The 24,348-nt window shown below is 37.1% G+C and overlaps 1 protein-coding gene across 1 annotated transcript in view; it reads right to left on the bottom strand.

The window, feature by feature from the left end:
• Positions 1-13,948, bottom strand: part of TRPC6 (transient receptor potential cation channel subfamily C member 6) — a gene marked incomplete at its 5' end in the record, with an annotated part of 28,952 nt that extends 15,004 nt beyond the window's left edge. The window contains 5 exons of the mRNA XM_083855246.1: positions 1,601-1,828; positions 3,602-3,815; positions 5,687-5,851; positions 7,724-7,909; positions 13,121-13,948. Coding sequence (XP_083711372.1) covers positions 1,601-1,828; positions 3,602-3,815; positions 5,687-5,851; positions 7,724-7,909; positions 13,121-13,948 — 1,621 coding nt within the window. The remainder of the gene's footprint in view (positions 1-1,600; positions 1,829-3,601; positions 3,816-5,686; positions 5,852-7,723; positions 7,910-13,120) is intronic.
• Positions 13,949-24,348: the final 10,400 nt, after the last annotated feature.

Here is a 24,348-nt window from a genome sequence, read left to right as displayed (position 1 = left end):
ATCAAGTTATGTTTGCTAGCCTATGAGAAAACCTGGCATTAAATATTCACTGTTAATATTATCCATAAATAGATGGTCTCCAAGCAGTCTTCAGTGTACATGCATGCAATAAAAAAATGCCTTAACTAGTTGCTTTTAGGACTTATGTGAAATTTATAACTTTCCAGTAGAATTTATAAGACTACAATTTAATGTGTTTCCGAATATATACATTTTAATTGCTCTGCTTTTCTGCAATCTGGATAATGCAAAAATGCAATCTTTTCAGAAACACTATCTGAAGAACAGAATAGAGACAGAAACTGATGTAATTCAGTATCTAGAGAAAAATATCTAATAATGGTAAGAAAGATGTGGTGGTGTTGAGAGTGAACACAAGTCAACTGTGCTTCATTTTTTTTCATTTGGGCAAAATATCTTCTAGGACTTCCCAAATATACCAAACAAGTTTATTAACATTTTTATCTCTTACTGGTAAAGAGAGTGGACTGAGAAATATTAAAGAAATAAAATAGAGTCTCAGAGCAAATAATATATAAAAGATATATTTGCTTCGCTGGCAAAACAGGTTTAAGAACTTCCTGCATCTCATTGCTCAGTTCTGTCCCTGCATTACAGTACATTCTGTTCATGGTTGCACCACCACAGACTGGTTTTCAGGAAGTACTGTGTAATTGAACAGATTAAAATGATCTAGAAGAGAGGTGGGTGACAGTGAGTTTATTTTGACATTAGATCATGTCAGTGCTGTCTAAAAGAGTCTACCAAAAGATGTACAAACACAGCCAGGGGAACTATGATCCAATAGTAGAATAATAGAATCAGAATCACAGAATCATGGAATATGCTGAGTTGGAAGGGACCCTGAAGGATTATCAAATCCAGCTCCTGGCCCTGCACAGCACCATCCCCAAGAGACACACCATGTGCCTGAGAGCATTGTCCAAATGCTCCTTGAACTCTGCCAGGCTGGTGCTGCGACCACTGCCCTGGGGAGCCTATTCCAGTGCCCAAACACCCGCTGGGTGAAGAACCTTTTCCTGATATCCAACCTAAACCTCCCCTGACACAACTTCAGGCCACTCCCTCAAGTCCTGTCACTGTCACCACAGAGAAGAGATCAGTGCCTGCCCCTCCTCTTCCCCTCACCAGGAAGCTGTAACTGCAGCGAGGTCTCTCCTCAGCCTCCTCCAGGCTGAACACACCAAGTGACCTCAGCCATGAGGAGTGGCTTCCCCTCAAGGCCCTTCACCATCATCATGGCCCTCCTTTGGACACTCTCCAATAGCTTGATATGCCTCTCATATTATTGTGGCACCCAGACCTGCCCCCAGCACTGGAGGTGAGGCTGCCCCAGCTCAGAACAGAGGGGACAATCCCCTCCCTTGCCCAGCTGGCCGTGCTGTGCCTGATGTCCCCAGGACAGGGTTGGCCCTCCTGGATTGTCAGGGCACTGCTGCCTCATGTTCAACTTGCCATAGGGATAAGAAAGAGAAGGAATGGGCATTTCCTCTACTACTACATTGTGAAACTATGGTGTTGGAGATTTATTAAAAGGAAGTAAGTTGGTTTTGGCCCAAGAAGTGTGCAATCAACTCACCCAAGGTGTAGTATTTTATGTTGGGCTCCAGTGTTGGACTCGTCAGATCTTTCATATTTGCATCAACGATGTTCTGGGCTCTGGATGCATGCCAAAATGCCATAAACCTTGCTATAAATGATGCTGCAAAAATTGCTAACATACCAAAATCAAGCATATTCCATAACTCAAACAGGTATTCCTTTGGACCTTGAGACCAAATTTCTTTACATTCAGACCATATCATGCCTGTGTAAGATAGAACAGAGAAAACAGTGTGTTCTTTATTCTCCGTGCTTGTGTTATATTTTTATTATATATAGGACTTGGTTGCAGTGAAATTCAAAACTATTTTGATCAGTTGGAGTTCGAACACAAAATGAAATCCTTGGACCTGCAAATTCATGTACATTCCAAGACTTCTTTCATCTGAGTAATAACAACAATCCTTCAGACTGCTTTTTCCTGTAAAACTACAGAAGCTTTCCAAGAGAGGAATGGGATGTGAGTATTACCATCTGTTACAGACACAGGAAGAGATGAGAAGAGCAGAAATGAACATACAGTGGTGGCAGAGCTAAAGTGTAACTCAAAATTTCTTCTTTGCCATTACTCTGGGTACAATCTAACTTATATATGTGACAAATGATCATGAAAGTAAGACTCAGACTTACTGCTTCTTCAACAGAACAAAGGTATCTGTTTGATTCCTAACTACTGTCCCTTAGTAATAAAATAAAAGTACAGTATCAGCTTATGACAGCTTTTTAATTGTGAAAATCCTTTTTCCTTTTCAGGATAAAAAATGTATAATTATGAAGTAAAATTCTAGGATTCTAAAGACAGTTAATAACTGAATGGAATAATACCACTAATTTTTACATGTATCAAATTGAAAGTACTTTTCATCATTTTCAGATAAGAACAAGAATAAGGTCAATTAGAGTAGCTAAATTCAATGTCACATCTGTATGCATAATCAATTTTTCATAAACCGTCATATGCATGACAATGATAAAAAATAGATTAAATTAACAAACTAGAATTTCAAATTGAGAAAATATTACTTACTTCTTTATTACCAGATAAAAATATTGATATTTATAGACTTTGGAAATCTAAATGCTATATTTTTCCTATAATACACAATTATAATAATTTATAAACAGCTTTACAATTAAATAAATAACTAAGACCAAGGTCTTTTAAAGGTATAAGAATCAGTTGATATACAAATTTCAATCACAGTGAGATCATAAAAGCAAAATACTTCAAATGCATAAGCTCATTAATAGATAGCTTGAATTTAACTCTCACATATTACTGACTTAACAACAAGAACCAAGTTCCTTAAAATATTTGGAAATCTAAACCCTACTGGACTAAAAGGTAGTAGACTTGTAACTAAGAATCTGACAGCTAAAATATTTTAGAAGGGCTGTGCTCAAGTTCTGATGCTTAAGAGCTCTACATCACCAAGTTGAATGGGTCAGCTCAAAGTACTACTCGATAGCAGTCATTTCCTTCCTGAGCTGGGATGGAAAAATCTACCACTGAATCTTCAGGGATCTATATTCTTCTCTTTTGTCACCAATATGTTCAGCTAAACACTATTAGTTCTGCAGGCATGCTTGCAAAATAAGAGGATAAGAGACAGTTGGACAGAAAAAATCTTGGCTCATCATATAAAAATCATTCTCCTTGGAAGCTCACACTGTGACTCAACCACCCCAAAAACTGGTAGAGTCTTTGCTTTGATAGTCATAAAATGGAATTAAGTCATATTCAGATTATATATATTTTACCTAAATACTTAGTCTGCATGTTTGTGATCAACTAGACACATGAATCCTGCTGCCATCCAATAGAAAACACAAGGCTCATGTGGGAATGCAGACAGCTGAATAAACTCCTTTTGTTGCAATTTTTAAAACATTTAAGAAAAAAGGATTCAGTTAAGAAAAAAGGATTACAAGCTTCACTTGTAATCACAGCAAGACAAATTTAAGCAAAAATTTTTACCTATTACCCAAGAAATAATAAGCATCTCCATCCATGAGAAACAAGATGTTTTCATCCTAAAAAGCTGTTTTACATTGTCTGTTGTTTCATTAGGTCGGAGTTTGGTGCCATCAAACCTGTCAGCTGCATTCATGACAAGCAGACCAAGAAAAATGGTGAAAGAGGCTGCATGGGCTACGAACTTCATAAATGGTCCACGCATTATGCGCCCCAGCTGCAACAGAGATTAAGAAACACAAGGATATTGCACTGACTGATTCCAAATAAAACATACATAAAAAGAGCAGTTACACAGATAACCATATATTTCAATAATACAAAGAAACAAATATTTGAAAATGTTTGTATATGCAAATGTATATATGAAATATATATATTTATATTTATGTATACGTATATATATAAATGTATGCTGCCCCATTCACAGACATCTTTAAAAGTTTCTACTGATTTGCTATTTTCAGAGGAATAATCTATCAGTTTCACTGTTAGGATATCAGTGATAGATTAACAGTGAAACAGAAATGAAAAAATATAAAATATATTTTTTAACTCAGTGATTTGAAATAATACTGCTATTATTTTGTGGCATCCATGTCTATGATAGATAATCAAGATAAAAACCTATAACAGTTGTTGGATTTCTTAATACTAGCCATCTGCATTGTGAGACAATACAGAAAATAAGATTTTGAGACACTAAAAGCATTATCACTATGAGTGATTTATGAAGAAAAGAATTCCCTTTCCTGACTGATGTGATACTCAATTTAGCACAGTTATTCTGCAGCTTTCCCAACTTATTTTCTTTTATAAAAAAAATCCTGACACCTCAAAAGATTTTCTTTGTACTTCTGTAGAGTCTAGATTTCCTCCTGACTTACACAATGGAAAAGTTTTCAGCTGTGTAATGACTATGAACAGCTTATAAATGGTTTAGTGCAACACTTTAAATACCTAAAAGTTTCAATCAAACTCACATGAGGCTGAACTTTCAGCAATTCTCTACTTTGTTTTTGAGAGTGCCTGTATTAATATTAAAAGTCTTAACTTGTCCACTTAGTTAGCAGCAGCAGAAAAGTACTTCTTAATTTTAGACTGACTGCATTTGTATATGACAAATAAATCATGAAAAATGGAAAATAACAAGTAGGTAAGTCACTGCTAGAGCAGAAAATCAGTTACTGAAATGTGTTCTATCTCAAGGCGTTTCAAGAGAAAACTATCCATAAACTCCCTAGTCACAATACCAATAAGTGAAAATAATGTAACTGATTTTTATTGTCTAGATTGAAAGACATGAAAAATATGGCAAAACTTAAAAGACTACAGAATTCAATCTGCTAGAATTGTGGATCTCACACTGCAACATGTTGAACAATCCTTAAAGGAGGCCATTTGTCCCTCTAACATACTTTCAAGGGAAATTTTCTATTAGTGTCCACTCAAAACGGATACTGGCCAACTGAAACAGGGGTTCAACACAAAGTTCAGTGAGGTCAGAAATTGCAACCCATCTTTATTGGAAAGGTTTTCCATACTGTATATAAACCAAACCAGATATATTGGTAGCATCCAATCCCAGACAGTGCATTGCAAGTGAATGCAGTACAGGTTGTGTAACTGCTTTGAAGGCCTCACAAAATATGATGAATATTAGCACAGTCTTGACTTTTATCTATTTATTTTTAATCATGAAAAAGAAAATTGCCTTTGAGATGACAGGAATCAACCCACTGCTTGAACTTTGTTTAGATCTGAATCAATGGCGAGTATCCCCCGCATCTGCCTGCTAAGGCAAGAACTAAATAAAAAACTGTTTGATTCATTGTTTACAAAGCAGGATTTCCTCAAGGCAACACTTGGTCAACCACTGTAACTTAGTTTACTTCATATTGCAATTAACACAACACATTTTCCTGTCTTAATTACAATTGCCTGAACATGCAACATTGCAGCCATTCCATTCTAGTTTGGCTTTAAAACAACCTGTTTCTGAAGTATTACTTAAGTGTGTCTTTGTCATAAAGGAATTTACAGGCAGAGGAGTTATCAGGAGGCCCTGACCAGGTTTCCCAGGCTGACCTTACTGCAAGGAGCAATCCAATAGGCCATGGAGAGGAAGGGCAGTCCAACTGCAACTGCGAGGACAACCAGAAACTTCACCGCCATCGTCTGCTGCCGCAAACCCGACAAATTCTCGTACCAAATCGACAGGAGCTGCTGCTGGCAGTTTGGGTGTGCTACAAACTAATAACAATAATAATAATAAAAGCACAAAAACAATACTGCTAACAGTAAAACTTCTGTTAAAATATAGCTATAGGAAGTGCATTAAGAATGCTGGAATAGTGAAAACGCAGCTTATATTCGAAAGAGCATTAACAAGGTGTAAGAAAAACTATTTTGATAAGCCAAATCTCCCAGAAAACGGGGATGTTGCCATCAGCAAATAATAAATAAATAAATAGTTTAACTTAAAAAACATATTTATTAACACTATTTTCCATCACAAACTATTAATTTCATCTAAGGCAAATTTGTCTGGGCAAACTCTATATGTTTCTGACATTTATAATTTTACTGCTTCAGAAATTCCAACATTTTAAGTCTTGTTCTGCAAAAAAAGTTACATAATCTTCACTAAGAAAAGAAAGAATATATCCTATTTTCACATGTTAACACAGAAAATATCATTTTTCTCAGCTGGCATGAGAAAACAGCTGTCACATTTGCAGGAAATCAGATGAGGATTATTTATAACTTGGTTCTGAAACTATCTGGACAAACTGCAAAATGGAGAAGCCTGTCCTATAAGGCTCTTTGTGTCCTCTGGACAGTATAAAAAGCATCTGACAAAGGCAGATGTTAAAAAACAGTAGATTCTTGTGCACTGTACATTTTAAAATCCAAACCTATAAATAAAATAAAAAATTAATTGATTGTAGTATTTTTTTTCTAGATCCTTTCTCTATACTTAAAAGATGACTGGGTGAAGGCACAAGAAATATCTTTATTGAGACAAGAGAAAGTGTTGCAAAATAGTTCACTTGCAGAAGCATTTAAGACTCAAACGGTACGAAGCACCCAAGCTCAATGTTATCTGTTCTTTTCAATAGCTCTCTTCAGTAGCTTGCCAAGTGTTCTGCAGGTTTGTGTTCATGGTTCAGCCAAAATGTGGGTTTTTTTCTTCCCTCCCTGAACATATAAATACATCTCACATATAATTTTTTTGTGTGTTCCCCACGCATGTGAACTCAATTTTTAAAAAAAATTAGGGTAACATGCTTTTAAACTATACCTTTTATCTGTGTCTTCTTGATCTTTGATTGCAAAAAACTTCACCACACAAACAATTTCTCCCTGGTTGACACAAGTCATCTAGAATTTTGCAATCTATATTATCCAAGACAAGTTTCCTGGGAAATTCCAATGTTTTTGAAGCTATAAACTCAGCTGGTTTCACTGAGCACTATTCAGATGGAGAGCAGAGTGTTAAATTCACAGTAGAAATGAAAGCAAGCCAAAGAAGGGCCAATAATTCCTGTAGTTGGCACTGCCTAAAGCCTGCCTTCTCCTGCACTAAGAACCACAGTACTGATATTCCTAGGTTGTGTCTCTGATCCCTCTGTACAGACACAAACATAGTTTCTGTGAGACATGCAATTTCTCCAGGTTTTCTCAAATTTTCAAGCAAGACACAACAGCTTGACAAAAACCTGTATCAACATTTATGATGCAGTGGACTGCGACTGATGTGCTATTCTCTAGGTTTTATTAAATCTCACATTTTTCCAGGATTCAGAAGTCGTGCAACATTTCTCCCATAATTTTTCTTTAAAAAACAGATTTTAAATAAAAATATACATTAAAAAAATTTGCACATAGCTACACATTGTTTTAGAGTAATTTGCTCTGATGCTCATTGTGACCACTATTCACCCCAAATATCTGCTTCTTGTTTATATTGCAAGTGAGGATTCTTTTGATTGTAAAACTACTGTGCCCAAAGAGCCCAAATATTCATTTCAGTGTTGCAGGCTACCAAAACATATAATTTAACAATAGCACAATTTCATACCACCATCATGACACGCTTGTTTGATCAACATAATTACTTACTTTTTTAACTTCGTACTTGATGGCGAGTTTTAAGCGGCTGAGGCTGGGACGACCGTGCTCTCCATTACTATGGCTCATCTCTACATCACCGTTCAAAATAGCTTCCACTTCTTCTGTATTTCTGCACAAATCAAGCAGTCCGACTACAAAATCTTTGCACTGCATAGACAGCTTCTTGTAATCATTCTAGACAACAGAAACAGAAAGAAAAACACTTGGTGTTTAGATCCAACATGAGTGAAGCAATTCTACATTCCCCCTACACCTCTGTGAACATGAATAGCTTCTTTGCATCTTTTTTTAAGTTTTCCCCCAAATGTTCAAGGAGTGGGGTTCACCTCACCTTGGTTGTCTTGCACATCTACATTATCAATTTTCACACTTGAGTCACTCCTCTAGACATGCTTTAGAGGAAATGAAAGTAGAAAAAAAAACCCTAACACCTTCAAAAATGTTGTATGACACATTTTAATGACCAGTTCAAGTTGAGACATATAGGACAGGGGAAAAAAAATCTCACAAGAGATTGACTCACAAATGTGTCAACAACTTCTGCCATTTTTGTGATTTCTGCTCATTTTAAGGTCTCAAAAGGGTCAAATTACTGAAGAATTTTTCCTAAACAAGAGAATGGAACAAACCTCCAACCACCCCACACCACACAGGATCGTGTAGTGTCATGTAGTCTCCGTGGCATGTTCAAAGTCATTTTATACAAATGCTTTTATGACACTGACACATTTCCCCTTCGTCTGTTCTTGAGGGTATTTCCCCTTCTTCCACTCTTAGCTTCGAGTTAACCCCTTCTCTTCAAATACCTCCTTCATACTAACCACCATCTAATGCATCCATTACTCCATCCTGGAAGAGAATGAGCATACAAGTCACCCTAATTCATTTGCTGAGGGTGTACTTCATGCATCTTTGTGCTTTATTACCCACAAGACAACAATAACAGTTTATTACTAGGATATATTAAAGGACTGCATCCAAGTTTTACACTTCACTTTGCTTAGATGGATGCAAGCAGACAAATATATACAGACATTATTTTAAATCTACATAAAACTGCTATTGATTTATTTTTTTAATAATATACCATAAACAAGGTAACTCAGATCTGTAATACAAGCAAAAAGCACTTCAATGCCATTTATCTACAAAGACAATAGAAGCTAAATACTAAAACTAACCATTTCCTGTCATTCTGAATAATTTATTATTGCATTATTTGTTTTCCCTCCATTCAGATGAATAACAAGAGACGTTAACCAAAATCCTGACTTCTGGCACTACAGAAAGACGTTTTTTGAGAGTAATATTTCACCTTCTGTTTGGCTTTCATTTTTGTGCAGAAGCTGAGACTCGGTATTCAGTATTTTTAACACATGAATTTTCTCTTCCAAATGAAAAGCAAATTAGCCATTTTAAATTGATAGACAAAGGAGAAAGATAGAGGCAACTACCCAACCTTGTATGATTAAGTGCCAACTCTTCCAAACTGATATTTGACCCTTGAATACCAATATAAAAAACCAAATAACTTTCAATAAACAAAAGAACAGTATCATTTGGCCTTCGTAAGAGCTTATGAAGCATTGTAATATATCAGTATGTGCATTTTTCTGGTAGAAGATGGGTACATACATCCACACTCACAAACACTCTTCATCAGTATTTTCCAGCTGAAGCAACTGACACCTGACATGGAGCTTCAAAACAGTATGTGAGGAGACCATTACTCTACAGGGGAATTATCTGTTCCGAATTTAGGTTTCTACACAGTACCACAGTATGTATTAGCACCCCGTAAATTCATCCATAAAATCTGTCCATTTATTTTCTCATTTGCAAATGCAGTAAAACAGTTCCCCCTCCCATGAAATGCTGCCACAGCTGTGAGCAGTGGTGGTAGCTGAGATGAAAAGTTCTCGGCAGTCAGGTTATGGCAAACGAGCTTTGGGAAATTGAGCATTGCCCATCACTGCCTCCACCTCAGCCATGGCACAGGCAAAGTCAGCTGAAGGCAGAACAAGAATGAAACGATAGCAGAAATTATCAATACACTCTTCAGTGTTTCTCTGTCACACACAAATAAAGTTCCCCCTCCCTGGGTCTCACATCTCCAGCAATTTATGTGAGCCAATGGGGCAATTTGTTTAACTTATTTTCAAAAATGGACAAAGGCATGGATAATGAGTTCTCCTTAACAGCATGTTGTAAACTTAGTGATTTAAAAAAACCCCATTCCTGAGAAAATTTAGATGGTATTTAGAAATTACATTACAGTTGGAGGCTCTAAAAGGAATCAGCACTGAATTCTGCAGAAAAGCGTGTGTGCTTTATTCTCTGCATGTGACAACATTGGTTCAGGACTCCTTAGCAGTTTAGGAAAAAAGACAAATTGTGCCAAATTTCACAACACCAAGGATGAGGGAGCAGTACTAGCTGCTCCCACCCTGAAGAAGGACAGTTACTGCAACACTTGTAATACCTGCAACAAAATGCAAAAGGCATGTAATGCTAGATGACACTACTGCACAGGTTTGTAGAAAGAAAGGGGTTTATTCCAGAGAATAATGGTTTCCCCTGACTGTGGCATTTCCTATTTTGTATGAATCACAGTTTCATGGTTAGTGTTCTAATCTGAGGAGTGAGAACCAATTTATAGGACAATCATAAAACAACCAGCATCACAGTTTAGTACTGATCCTTCCTATTGCCTCTGAGGAAGAACTGGAAATTATCTGTATCACTGGCTGCTGTATGCAAGTACTTGAAAGTTCAATGCTATAATAACCTATCAGCACTATAAAATAGGTGACCTAAAATGGTGTATTACCAGAAAGCTCATTTTCAATTTAGGTAAGGTTTGAAATACTTTAAATGGCTCAGACTAACCCTAGATGGAGCTAAAGATTTGCTATGTCCAGCTAACCTATGAACTAAAAATATACTTGTTTTGATTACATTAACAGAGGTAAAGCATTTTTACCAAATCCACACTTTTATGCAGTTACTAGATTCTCCAAATAATTGTAGCAAACTCCTGAAATAAAGCAAAGATAACAATTTTTTAGATTAATTGCTGCAAGCAGGGACATGAGCTTGCAGGGGTGCAAACAAGCCCAGACTCAGTAAAGCTGACAGTCTCCATTTCTCATAACTTTTACACACTTGTACTGCCTCCACTGAACCTAAGGCAAGTATTTTGCAGTCAAGTCCCTGGCCTGTCTAGATATTGTAAATGTCACTGCTTATCAATAGTGTAAATGTTAACTCTCATCAATTCAGTTATAAATGTACTCCACAGTCTTTAATATTTATCCAGAACCACCACATGGTTTTAGTATCTATAAAAATGTTCCCAAAAGACCTTACATTGCCAGCTGCCCACTCCTGGTGAAATCTTAAATTATTGGAGAGTTAAATTTCCACACTGCCTTGTGCTCGTGCTCCTCACGTATTCCACTTCACTCTATCCAAAGAGAATGTATATTCCCAGCAGAGCCTGGATGATTAATGCCGAGCAGTATGGAGCTGCTTTGTCTCTCATCTAATCTCCTGTTTCTGCTGAGGAACAGTTCCAAAATCTGTTAAAATTCTTTGCACAACACTACACTAGAAGTGAAGCTCTCATTTTAGAAAAAGCAACAGAGAGAAAAGTGGAACTGGGAAAACAGAAGTCACCAAAGAAGGACCCCTTCATAACACTTCAAAGCTGGATGCAGAAGCTTGTTTTGTGACCCAGCCTACTTGGATTCTCACCACTGTGGTCCACTCCCTGCCTGGTGATGCCAGGGACAGGTACTGTGCTCCCATTCATCTCTGATAGTGTACTGTAGCATACATTTGAAGGGCACCTCTTGCTGACTGCTCCAGATGATGAGTTTATTTATCCTTATAATATTCTCAGCTTGTGTCACTACAACTGTGGTAAAGGGATCTATACAGTCCCTACAAATTAGATATGCTATTTATCCCAACATAGCTGTGAACTTAACAGGCTGCACTTATGGTTTATGAAAAATGGTTTTCAGCTCTGTTCTAAATTTATTCTGCTTTAAGTTAATCAAGTCCTTTTGTTCCCATCAGCAGCTGCTAAAGAGAAAGAAGTGTGTGGTTTCAATACTCTTCTCTGAACTGTACATGAAATCAGTGGATGAAACCTCAACCAACTGAGGTCCTAAAGGTTTCTGCCAGTGACTTCATGGGGCAGAGGTCCATCCTCTGCAATAATCTGAAACAGTTCTCCCAGCATTTTGGTTTTTTCTACTTGCCTCCAATTTGAGCAGTTCAGCTGCCATTTTTAAGATCAACTTGTACATTCCTCCTCCTTATTTTCCCTCTCCAAGAAATATTCCAGCTTCTTATAACTGACTGGTACCAGGATATACCTGTGAGCACAAGTCCAGGGGAATTCATTCAGAACTGCAGCACCTCAGCTCAGGCTGGCTGAGCAGAGACAGGTTCACAGTCTTGTGAACTGTACCACTGCTAAGATTATTGTTAAATATTGATCGTGATAACTTCAAACACTTGCTAACACAATGTTAGAAATTATTCTGTTACAGCCTTGCAAGGATGTTGATCTCCTGCTCGTGAAGTCGATATAAATTGCTCTGTCACAGCAGCATCTGCTTTTGATAGGGTCCCATGAAGCAAACCCAGGCTAAGTGATTTTAGTTAACCCAGCTCATAAATAACATTGGCAATGTTTGCACAAGGCCTGACTTTGCATTCACTGACAGATAAGACCTTACATTCTTACTGCCTTAACTCATGCTTCAAGAATCTATGGAGCCTTGGTCTCAACTATTAATATTTTTTTCACTAATGAAATACTAAAATTTCTCTGTAATACTGAAAAGGCCTTTTAACTCTAAAAAGTTCACATATAACTACGTACAAATAAGTAAGAAAGAGGAAAAAGTGAAAAGAAATTCCAGAACAGCACATTAAAAAAGGAGGTCATCTATATAGAATCCTCCTTGTGAATGAATGCAAAATACCGTAAGAACTATGAAAGCTTCAAGTCCAAATACATGGAACTAAAGAGAATGCACAAGGGCTTGAGAGAATCATGCAACTTGTCTGTCTTAAGTGACTAAAATGTACCACTTTAGTCTTCTCTCTCCCCTGCCCTACACCAGCTTCAGCCATGGGTTTGAAGGGCCTCCTTCACTCTCCTGCCTGATAGGAAGTAGAAAATTAGTTCACTGGTACATTCTACACAAGCAGCATCAATTGCAATCAGCACATGCCAATAAGACATTCACAAAAGTTTAAATCTTCCATTCAGTAAAACACTGTATCTTTTCCCACATTATCTTGCTGATTAATGAAGGATAAAGCTTGCAGTTCTGTGTCTGACAGAATCAGTATCCCTCTACTCACCTTGAACTCTTTCTCAATGTTGGCAAGCACGGCCAGCTCATTGCTGAGCTCTAAGGCAGTCATGACAGGGTCTTCACTGGACAAAGACAGGTACGCGGGGCTGGCCAGACCTTTGTAGGCATTGATCCTGGATCTAGAATGGCTGAAAGAGTCATGCTTTTGTTTCTGGTTGCACTCGCCGCACTTGCAGAAGTAGTCGTGCGGCCTGTCGATGCGGGCCCCTTTCCGCAGCAGGGTGTGCACGATCTCGTACTCATGGCAGTGCGCGGCCAGGATGATGGGCGTGACGTCGTGGGAGAACCGTGTGCCGTCCTCGTCGTACGCGTAGAAGTCGTCGTGCTGGAGCTCCGACTGGCTGGGACTCAGAGCCAGCCTCTTGCCTTCTGCGAACGCGGGGTGGCTCAGGATGGCTTCCACTATCCGAACGTAGCCCTTGCTAATGGCCAACAGCAGGGCGTCCCCCACCCGGGCCAAGTTCTCCTTCTTCAGCAGCAGCTCCGTGATCTCCAGGTGCTCGTTGGCCACCGCCAGCTGCAGGGCGTTCTGCCCCATGTAGTCCACGCAGTTCACATTGAGTGAGGGACATTCCTCCAGCATTTTGCGAACCACGGGAATGTTTCCATACTCGGCGGCATCCAGGAAGCGCTCCTCCTCCAGGGAAAGGCTGGTGGAGTGGTCATTGAACATGTAGGCCGGCCCCCGGCTGGCCTGCCTCCTGCCCTTCTCCCGCAGAATGGTCTGTCGCCGCAGGGCCAGCCTGTTCTCGTTGCCCCGCCTGCGTGCACACAGAGAAATCATTAGTTCTTCTCTATGCAAGGGGATATCCATTCTGAATAATAATTAATAAAAATAGTCTCATCCTTTATCTATTCTGTATTTTGAATGCAGTAGGGACATCAGAAACCCTGCCTTCGATGCATTTTGTAACCACTGTTACTACACAACCTGAGAATCAGTTGCCATCTAAATTTTATTTCAACAAGAAGAAAAAGTTGTCATCAATCATCATTTAAAACCATACATTTTTTCCTTATTTTGTCCTCACAGCTCAGAGAACAAGCCACAGTGTGAAAGGAGTCAGCAGTCACGGCATGAGAAATGAGGGACTGCTCAGGACAGCAGGGCACACAAAGATGGAAACTCTAAATGCCCTTCCGCTGCACCAAATCAGTCAGGCTGACTTCACTTGCTCTTACTCTCTCTTATTCAGCAACCATCTAACTTATATTTCAGCTCTGGTTTCTACTGTTCACCCTGCTGATGTTTTTCTGACATCTATAATTGAATGCTCAGGCATTAACTGAATCTGGACAAGATAAAAGCACATCAAATGCATTGTATGACATCTCTTACTCTCCATCTCCACCATTCGTTTCATTACTACAGTTCATAATCTTGATATGCTATTTATTCCTTCACTCAGGGGCTTGCCAACAAATCCTGCTAATTCTTGATTCATGATAGCTCTGAAATGTTGTCCAGTCTGCGACTACAGAAATCCTCAACCATTTCCAACCATAATTATTAAATACCTCATTAATAATTATTTAGTCATTATTATAAAACTTTTTATGAGAAATGTTACAAAATATGCTACATTCTCTTTAAAAAGAAGAAAATTTAATTCACTAATTCAGTCTTATTTTAGCCAATTAAGATCCCAATCTTCAATAGAAATTAAATTGCAAATAATTTTCTCTTCTAGAATCACTGCACTAAACTATTTAATATTCCCCACAACTTCATCTTTTTTCTTTATCAAACAGTAGCTTAATTATTCTTTACATACACATGCTCAAATACACTTCACTGCATTCAGTATTTCCCACAAAAAAATAACCATGAGGAATTAAATACTAATGAATATGAATTTAAATGTCAGTAAAAAAAATAGTCCTTAGTGACTCAATTTTTTTCACAAGAAGTAATATTACAAGATATTATATTTATTCTAGGTTGTTTAGATTTAGTATGAATTTCTTTTCTGTTTCTTGCCTTCTCTGCTCTTAGAGATACAGTCCTCTGCAGCACTGGAAATACTTCAAATTGCCAAAGTCTGAAACATAAAAGGATAATTTTTCTGCAAGAAAATAATAGGTATGGAATGTCAAATATATCACAACTGACAACAGTAACTATTAAATGTAATTATTAGTTTCATTATTTGATATTTTTAACGAATATTTTTTCAGAATTGTTAGTAGGGAAGAACTTCCTCTTGTTTCACAAAGTATTTTAAATCAATCTAAAAACACTTAGCTTTATGTTCAAATTAATTTTGAAAGCAATTTTTTTACTTGTGATAAATATGAATCCTATGAAGTGTGAAATGTAGCTCTGAAGAAAGCTATATGAGCTTTATTTTATATTTATCCCAGTTTTCCTGTGTAGGTATTGAATTTTGTAAGCTTGCTGTATTTTCCCAATTCACTGTATTCCTGTGACATCAGATTTGCAGAAAATCTGAAAAGCAGTGTAAAGTTTTCATATTCATTTTTTATTTATTTGTTCTTTTGTATCAGAGAAGGTCCTTAGCAGTGTGAGGTACTACCAACAATTAAGGTAGACTGACCTGGGCTTCAATTTAACCAACCAGACACAAAGTCCTGAGACCTGGCAGCCTGGGTGCAGAGGGAGAAATCATGACAAGGTTGCTCTCTACCATCTTTTAAGAGCACCAGGTTTTCCAGCTTTCTTGGCTCCACATTGGCTTCTCAGTTTTGAGTAAACTGATTATTTAACTGCAGTAGCAAAATAGTCTTAAATGCAGAATCCATCCTACTGAGCAGCATGCTGCAAATTCCCTATCCTGCACTGCTTCTTTCCTCTGTGCAGCAACCAATTACTGCTAAACATAATTTAAATAATTTATACTGAAGTTATTTCACGGAAGGACAGAATCTAGGAATAGACCTTCTAGGTTATCAAGTCCAATCTCTGACTGATCACTCCCCTGTTAACTAGACCAAAGTACTAAGCACCAAGTGACTGCATCACCTCCCTGGACAGTCTTTTCTGATGCTTAACTCTTTCAATGAATAAATTCTTCCTGATCTCCAACCTGAACCTCCTCTGAACAGATTAGAAACAGATAATAAATTCAACTCACAAAAAATCATATTTTTAAGACTTCTTCCAAATAATAAAGATGTGTTTAGTGTAGATTCAAATCTTAAACTAATTGTCAATAACATAATTTATATAAAATACATATCTTTATGTGCCCTGAAAAACTAACCTGCAAAACTAAGTTAAATAATTATAAAATTATTTGATCCTTGAACAAGGAAACAAACCCTTTAACAGAATCCTGGTAATTTTTTTTTCCTGAGATGCATCAGCTTCAGCAGTCTGGGGTGATTAACTGACCCAATATAATGCTTATGGGGACAGATCTTACTGTTTAAAACTGAGGCAAAGGAAGCATTGAGTACCTCAGCCTCACCTGGGTCCTTTGTCACTGGGTCCACCATCCTAATCAGCCTCTGGTGGTGAAGTGACACAACCCTCAGTCAAAAACTGCTGTTCATTAAACACTTCCTTTTTCATTCATCAAATAATGGAAAGAGATTATATTTCTATTCTAGCTCTATACATTCAGCATGGTTTATCAAAGCAAAGAGTGATCATTGCTAGTGAAGAATATTTAGAATTAGCATCTTTGTCTAGTACCACTTCCTATTTCCTAGCCTGTATTTAGAAGAAAATCATCGCTTAAATGGGATATTAAATACATGCATTCCTTATAGAGTAGCTCACCATCCGAATTAGAATCTATTATAGAATGAAATAGAATATATTTTCATTGTTTGCTGGCCTGTACCACATGTCTGGTGCAGATCTCTAGGATCTCAACATAATCACTTTTTCCTGCATCAATGCATTTCATATCTATGAAATGAACATCCTGGTTTGTCCATTTGCAGCTACTTAATTAAATTTAAGGGCCTGTAATTAAAACTGGTTCTTGCAGCACTAGGCTACAAATATGTTTAACTGCAACACAGAAAGCCAAACTTTCTGTTTTATTATTTCTGCTTAATTAGACAGAGAAGCAAACATTACTTCAGGAGTCTGTTTAGAAAAGCGTAAGACACTTGATTGCCTCCAAGAGCAGGAAAAGGAATTTGATGATCCAGAAGGGTATGTTCAGTCCTGTTATATTCTGATGTTCTTACATTTATTTTACATTTACTAAGGTCCTTCCAGTTTATTTTTTCTTAAAGAGATGCCCATGTCACAGGTAGTGGCCACATACATTTTAAAACCACTTGAAACTTCATCCTTCTCAGACTATAACCGTTGGCTGCAAGACACTATCAATGTACTTTGGGCAAATGCAGTCTAAAGTACCATATTCATTACTCCTTAGTATTGAAGAGGCAGTATGACCAAGGCTGGAATATTGTCATCATTTTGGATATCATATTACAGGATGAACTTCTACAAAATTAGAAATTAAATGCAAGAGAGCAACAAAGGTCACACAGTCTTCACCATATCTTCTACTTGAAGTTTAGTAAGATTAATTTTATTAATTATACAGGATGGTACTCCACTCATCTCACTTCCACCCTAGGATCAGTAGAATTCTAGCATAAATTAGTGATTTTTATCATTTCTCCTCTCTTTATAAAGTAGGTAGGAGACATTTCTCCTACCTACTTTATAAATGGAGAACCTATATTTTTCCATTGTTTCAAAGAGAATCCCAGCAGATCAGGTGAGAGGCCTCCTTTAATGCATAGAATTTAACAGGAATATAGACCACAGAAGGATGATGAAGCTGCTTACAAGTCCAGATATCAATTCCCATTAAAGTATCAGACTGTCTTGAAGGAAATTGCTGTCTTGCTGAAAGCTGATTGTCTGTCAGTAATCACACTTGAAAGAGAAATCTTGAATTTAACTGTTCCAGTACTCTGAAACATTAACCTAATTTTCAGCCTAAATTTAAAAGTCACCAATTTAGATCTATTTTACTCAAAGTAAGTAGCACTTTCCCCTGACAGCAGTTACCTGCAAAACATGAACTCATAGCAATCATATCCCCTCTCAACCTTCATCTTGCTGAGTGAAATTAAGCTCTTCTCATTTCCTGCTACATCCATGTGGTTAAATCTGCCACAGAACAAAACCCTTTTTGAGTAAAGCTTCCTAAACTTAAAATACAGTAATCTCTTGTGTCAGATTGTAGTAAAAGAATTAGACAACTTTTTTTGGTGCAGTACATCTCTGGCTATGGACTCTGCTGTGAGGCAGAATTCTGCCTTTGCTGACTTTCCTTAATCAGGTGTCAGACAATGAGTCTCAGATTTATGAACTGAAAGAACTGTGCTGAAAGATCTAATTTTGACCCTCAATTCCCTTTGAGGATATGAACTGTCATTACAAAGAGTTGTGAAGCTGGGAAAGTTTGGGCATGGGAAACAACTGTGAGTATCCGCAGCATTCGAATCCAAAGTAAAATGTTTTGTAGGAGATTGTGCAGGATCTGCTAGAAGCTGAACAAGCTTGTATAGTGGCAGGTTAGAATCCTCATCTTCCTTTACTCACTTAAAAGAGCTTATAATACTTTAAAATTGCCTTATAAGACTAATCTCTTAATGCATTTAAACTTGAGGTTTAGCTTCCCTTCAAAAGTTTTTAACCTTTAGAAGAAGACGGAGAATCTCAAGAAATTACAACATACAAACTCAAAAAATCCAACTTTGCTACTATCTTCAGGACCATGATTTAGTAAAAGACTACACTGAAGTCCCTGACTTCCATATATTAATACAAAATCAGACATAAAGCCTGCTGTTCTCATGAAAAAAAATTAAATGTGTACTCATGTATAGTGCCAGCAGAGCAAATCTACCGGCTGGAAACAGCAAGGGAAAAAGGAGGCTGAGACTATTGGCAGCATCCTAAAAAAAAAAAAAAAAGTCATAGAGACAACCATTCTCAGAGTAAACTAAATGGAGAAAGTTGTGTTGACACACTGGTTTAATCACAAACTCCTCAGTCTTGTGAAGTTCAAGAATTTTTAAAATTGTCCAATCACTGTGAAAATAGTATCCACTGTTTGTTCTAAGTCAAGTACATAGTTTTAATAAGGTTGAAACCATTACTAATCACTTCTGAACCAACTCTGTGGGGAAGCTTCCAGAAAACTTGAAAGGCCATGAGCCTATTTTTACAAACAGAAGAAAGAAGCTGAACTAAATCAATAATTTTCAAATTTAATTCTCTTATGCTATTGGTAAATTGTCAATAATTAGGAGTTAGCTAGGTTATCAGATAGGAAGTAATACCAAACAAGATCATCGGTACCAAACACCCAAGAATAATTAGCTTGAAACTATCTAACTATTTGGATTTGGATGTTCTGTTCTTCTACTGTCCTTTACCATAGTCCTACATAAAACCTATAAAAATGTATGCAGCACATAACATAATATTATATATATAATCTTTCAAACATATTTTATAAAATTATATCTTAATATACATAAAATAATAGCAGCATGTATAAAATGAAATAATATAAAGTCCATCTAACTAGAGACAGGATGGAAACTTAGGCAGACACATGGTGTGGACCACTATATGATACCATGCTAAGGGACAGGAAATGACAGGCTGCAGAAAGTAGGATTAAACAGAAATTCTAAATATAAAGACAGTAAACATCTTGAAACAAGTATCTGAAAAAGCTTGGGTTTTCTATCCTTTGGCTTGAGGGTCCAAGGTTCCTCCATAACCCTCAGAAGCTGGTGGCAAGTTATAAGTGAGCTGGGGCTGAAAAACACTATAAATAACAAGCCAAAAACATCTGTGGACATGTACAATAAAGCTTACTATTTATCAGTGACAGTGACTGTTTTAGAAGCAAGAAAACCCCATAATGAACATTCCTTAAGTATTTATTTTTATAACAGATGGAAGGTGAAGTAAGAGTATTTTTGCTCTTGTGGGGTTTTTATCAGAAGATGTGCATCTAACACACAGTATGAAATAGATCATCTTTAAGACTTTGATTTGAAATTTTGGTGAAAATTGATTTGTCTTCCGCAACTGTCCCAGAGTTCCTTCTGAGACATGGATTGTCAAAGCATTTTTGTTTACAGACTGCTGAGAAGTGTTTTCTCCAAGCTGATTGATTATGTTATGCAAATGCTTTTGTCCAGAAGCAGTTAAAAACAATTATGTTTTAGAGAGCATTTCATCAATCACAGTTTGTGAACCTGAAAGGGTAATAGTCTGACAAATATTTTCTTCAGGAAATAGCAAAAGATTTTTCTCTCTCCTAAAGTAGTTTAGTGGCTATCTAATGGATGATGGAGAGAAAGCAGCCAACATAAGGCAAACAACCAGTTCCCAGGCTCCTTACTCCATCTGTCATTCATTCACCCTAATTTTTACCCTTAGTTGAGTAATAAAACCAGTGGCTTATTATTGATTGAAGTAGCTTCCAACCACTGAAATGGGAATGACAAGTAAATAGAAGCATTTAGGGAAATGATTGGGAAAACAGAGTCTGAATAAAAATGGCTGAAGGAGAAAAAGTAACCTGGAAAACTGTAACTGAGTCAGCTTACAGATTTATCAGGAACAACACATAAAAGGTTATACAACTCGGATTGCTTGAAGCTTTTAAAGAGGGACATGAGATCGAAATTCTTTCCTAAGAGAAAGAAAGAAAGAAAGAAAGAAAGAAAGAAAGAAAGAAAGAAAGAAAGAAAGAAAGAAAGAAAGAGAGAAGAGAGTGCTTTACCAGCCCAGAGGCTCTTATACATCACAATTGCAAAGCAAAGCAAACAGATCCACAGAATATCCTGAGTTAGAAGAGAGGATTATTGAGTCCAGCTCCAATGTAAACAGCCCACATGAGGAACAAACCCACAACCTTGGTGTTATTAGCATCACGCTCTGACCAACTGAGCTGATCTCAGGGTCAGCATAGGATGGTAAAGCAAGGCAGACGACAAGAAGAAATGGGTTGAGACTGCTTAGTATGGAGTGTCAAAAGAGAGAATTCTTTTCTTTGAGGATTATTATCATTTTAAGCTTTAAAAGACTTCTATGGATCTGGATTTTGTATGTCTGACCACTGAGTTTTACCTGAGCATATTCATAATTTTGTGCTGGCTGCTGAAAACATTTGACAATAAACTTTATATTTAAAGTACATTTAATGTTTGCCACTTAATTTTAGTGTCATTATTGAAAAATTGAATTCCTATTTTCCAGTAGTTGAACTTGCTCAGAATGGTGTCTAGCTATGACTGCAAAATAAGTTCCTTTCTATGTAACACCTGCTCAAACATTTTTCCTCAACTGTAAAAAAATGTTGAATGCATTCACATTTTAAAACACACTTTAATTAAAGTGTAATTGCCTATTTTCACAGCTTATTTGATCAACCTCAACTCTGAGGTTGTTTAAAGATAGGAAATATTTCTTTTGTGGCACTGTTTCTTGCAGAAGGTGGCACAGAATACTGGTGTGTGCCCACCAGATGAACACCTTGGCACTTGATAACACCACTGTTCTTCTCCTCTATACCCAGCACCTAATAAAAAAAATACAGGATTCCACATTCCCTACATATTTTTCAGGAAGTTCCTCTTGGTGCCTACTGTGTAACTTAGTTACATCCTCTGCACCTCTGGAGACAGACCATCCAAAGTTCACTTGTTTAAGAACAGTAAATCAAAGATCAAAGAATAATTTGAAGAATAATTCAAATTAAAGCTAGTATTCTTTCTTCTGGATTGGGGATAAAAGGAAAATTAAAAGACATGAAATATTAAGTATGAACTTAGCATAGTTTTATCAGCTGGCTACTTTGCTTATTTGTGGGTTTTATATGAATACCTGAAGTACATCACAGTCTTCAGTGTCATGTGTTTATGGAGGTATTTCACCTGCATATGCCAAGGGATATGTTAAATTCTGTATTGCTGCAGTCTTATGCATGGCCACTTTGAGATGAAGTAAGTAATTCTTCATTTCTGAAGGTTTCTACACGCCTTTGTATTCGGGCTTTAAACAATTTATATAGGTCTATCTGAGCTTGCATGTTTTGTAAAATTTAATGTCTTGTGCCTTGTTCAGTCCCCAGTCACCTGGCAGTGCCTAATTTTGTCACTGCAGCTGATGGTCCTTGTGGAGGCTCCTTCTGTCAGCCCTGGAACTACTGCCCCTTTCAGAAACTCAGTTTTCTGGTCAAGTGCCTTCTGTCCATTTCAAGCCACGCCTTTTGCAGAGTTCTCAGTGCTGTACAGTGCAGCTGCCTGCCAGCAGTTTGCTGTGCCCACCAGCTCTGGTGAGTTATGGCTTTCATTACTCACCTCACTGCAAGATGACTATCAGGAAGACTACTGTAGACAATTGCTAGGTGCCTGCTTGCCCCAAGAAAGCTTCTCCTCTCCACTAAGTATCACTGGTGTCTCTGTCTTAATAAGCCACTGAAGTTAGCAAATTAGGAATTCCAGGCCTGACTTTATCTGAGAAGAATAAGAATCATTTGTCTACCTAGATAGGAGCCCCCTGAAAAAGTACATATTAGAGTCACCACTGAAGTTTCCGTAACTCTCTTATCATTATTAATATCATAAGACTACTCTCGATGATTTGTAGACTAAATCACTGAAGCTAAAAGGGTTTTTTGGTGGTGTTTTTTTTTTTTTTTTGGTTTTGTTTTTTTTTTTGTTTTTTTTTTGTTTTTTTTTTGTTTATTTTTTTTTTTTTTGTTTTTGTTTTTGTTTTTTTGTTTTTTTGTTTTTTTTTTTTAAATGAAGCAAAACTTTGTTCAGTTAGAAGGATCACAATCAATAGTGGCTGTAACACAAACACAGCTGTCTGTCTGTGACAAACATGCCTCTTTAAACAGAATATTATTACATTAGCAGTGAAGTAGCAGACATCAACACCATAGCTCTTGTTATTTTCTCAGAGTTCCTTAGGAATGAAGGGACAAAAATCAAATAAAAGCAAAACCCACTTCTCTTATATCTCATGGAATGTTGTGCTACCGTGCAGCACATGCTTTAATGCTGTGTCCCACTGGTTATAAATAAAAGCACTTTAAATAGAGCGGGGATATTTGTACCAAGGCTAAAACTGGATACAAACAAAGAAAACTTCTATTACAAAAAATGACTTGATGTTGGTCCTCAACTTTTGGAAACCCTGAGATTCCTAACGAGAAAATATCTTTTAAACATTATCAAAGACAAGGTACAGTGTTTTATTTCTCCAAATCTTGTTACACAAAATGTTGATCCCATTGGGATGTAGGGACAAATTGAATTTCTTTTTTTTTTATTATTTTCAAAAGGATAAAGCCTAATTTCTATTCAACTAAATTGGTTAATTCCTGTACTGTCATAATTTATACAGTGCAGCAGTTTTGCTAACTGCTTCATAAATTAGGTCAGGGTGCTGTTTCATGTGCATTCTTGCAGAAACACTCCAAACCCTCTGCTCTGCTTTGGCTGCTCATGGCTGCTGTTGTACCATGTCATCCAGTATCCTGACAGACATGCTTGGATATCTCCAGGCTGACCCCAAGCATGGAGCTACCTAAATGAAAATTAACATTTCTGAAATAAACAAACTCTTCTTCTCCCCCACCCCTCCAGAAATATGCTTACTCTAAACCCAGCTCCCCAACACAGATGATCATACAGATGCAAATCATTGTGCTTTCCCCTGGTAGGAGGCAGTGTGAGGAAATGAGTCGGTGGCAGGAACTGAGGAGAGAAGGACATTTGGTTCTAATATCAGTCTGTACCACAAAGACTACTGTCTACAGTAGTCACTTAGACACAACTGTGTATTTTCCTTTGTATTTTTCCTTTGTTGAACCAACCTACTGCAAGCTCTTGCTCAAAACAATAGACTAAGATGCAAAATAAAGGGCATTTTTTTAAACCAGCATTTTGTATTCATTCATGAAGTGATCTGTCTATAATGATGATGATGATCTAGAAGACGGGGGAAAAGCAAAATAGACAATTTCATGTGGATTTTCTCTATCAAGCTCTGGGTTGTGCTCTCCCATTTCACAACCACATAAATGGAACCTGGGCATATCAATCATATATAGACCAGTAATAGTGGTCCTTCAGCTGAAAAAAATGGAAAATGCAAACCTAAAAGACATTACATCTCTATTTTTAGTGAATCCTAAACAGAAAACAGGTTGAAATCTATGGGTCCAGAAGGGGCAGGTT

Source organism: Zosterops lateralis, assembly GCF_965231275.1.
Source record: "Zosterops lateralis genome assembly, chromosome: 2".
Lineage (NCBI taxonomy): Eukaryota > Metazoa > Chordata > Aves > Passeriformes > Zosteropidae > Zosterops > Zosterops lateralis.
The sequence above is the reverse complement of the archived record's forward strand: the minus strand, read 5'-3'. Positions and strand labels throughout refer to the sequence as shown.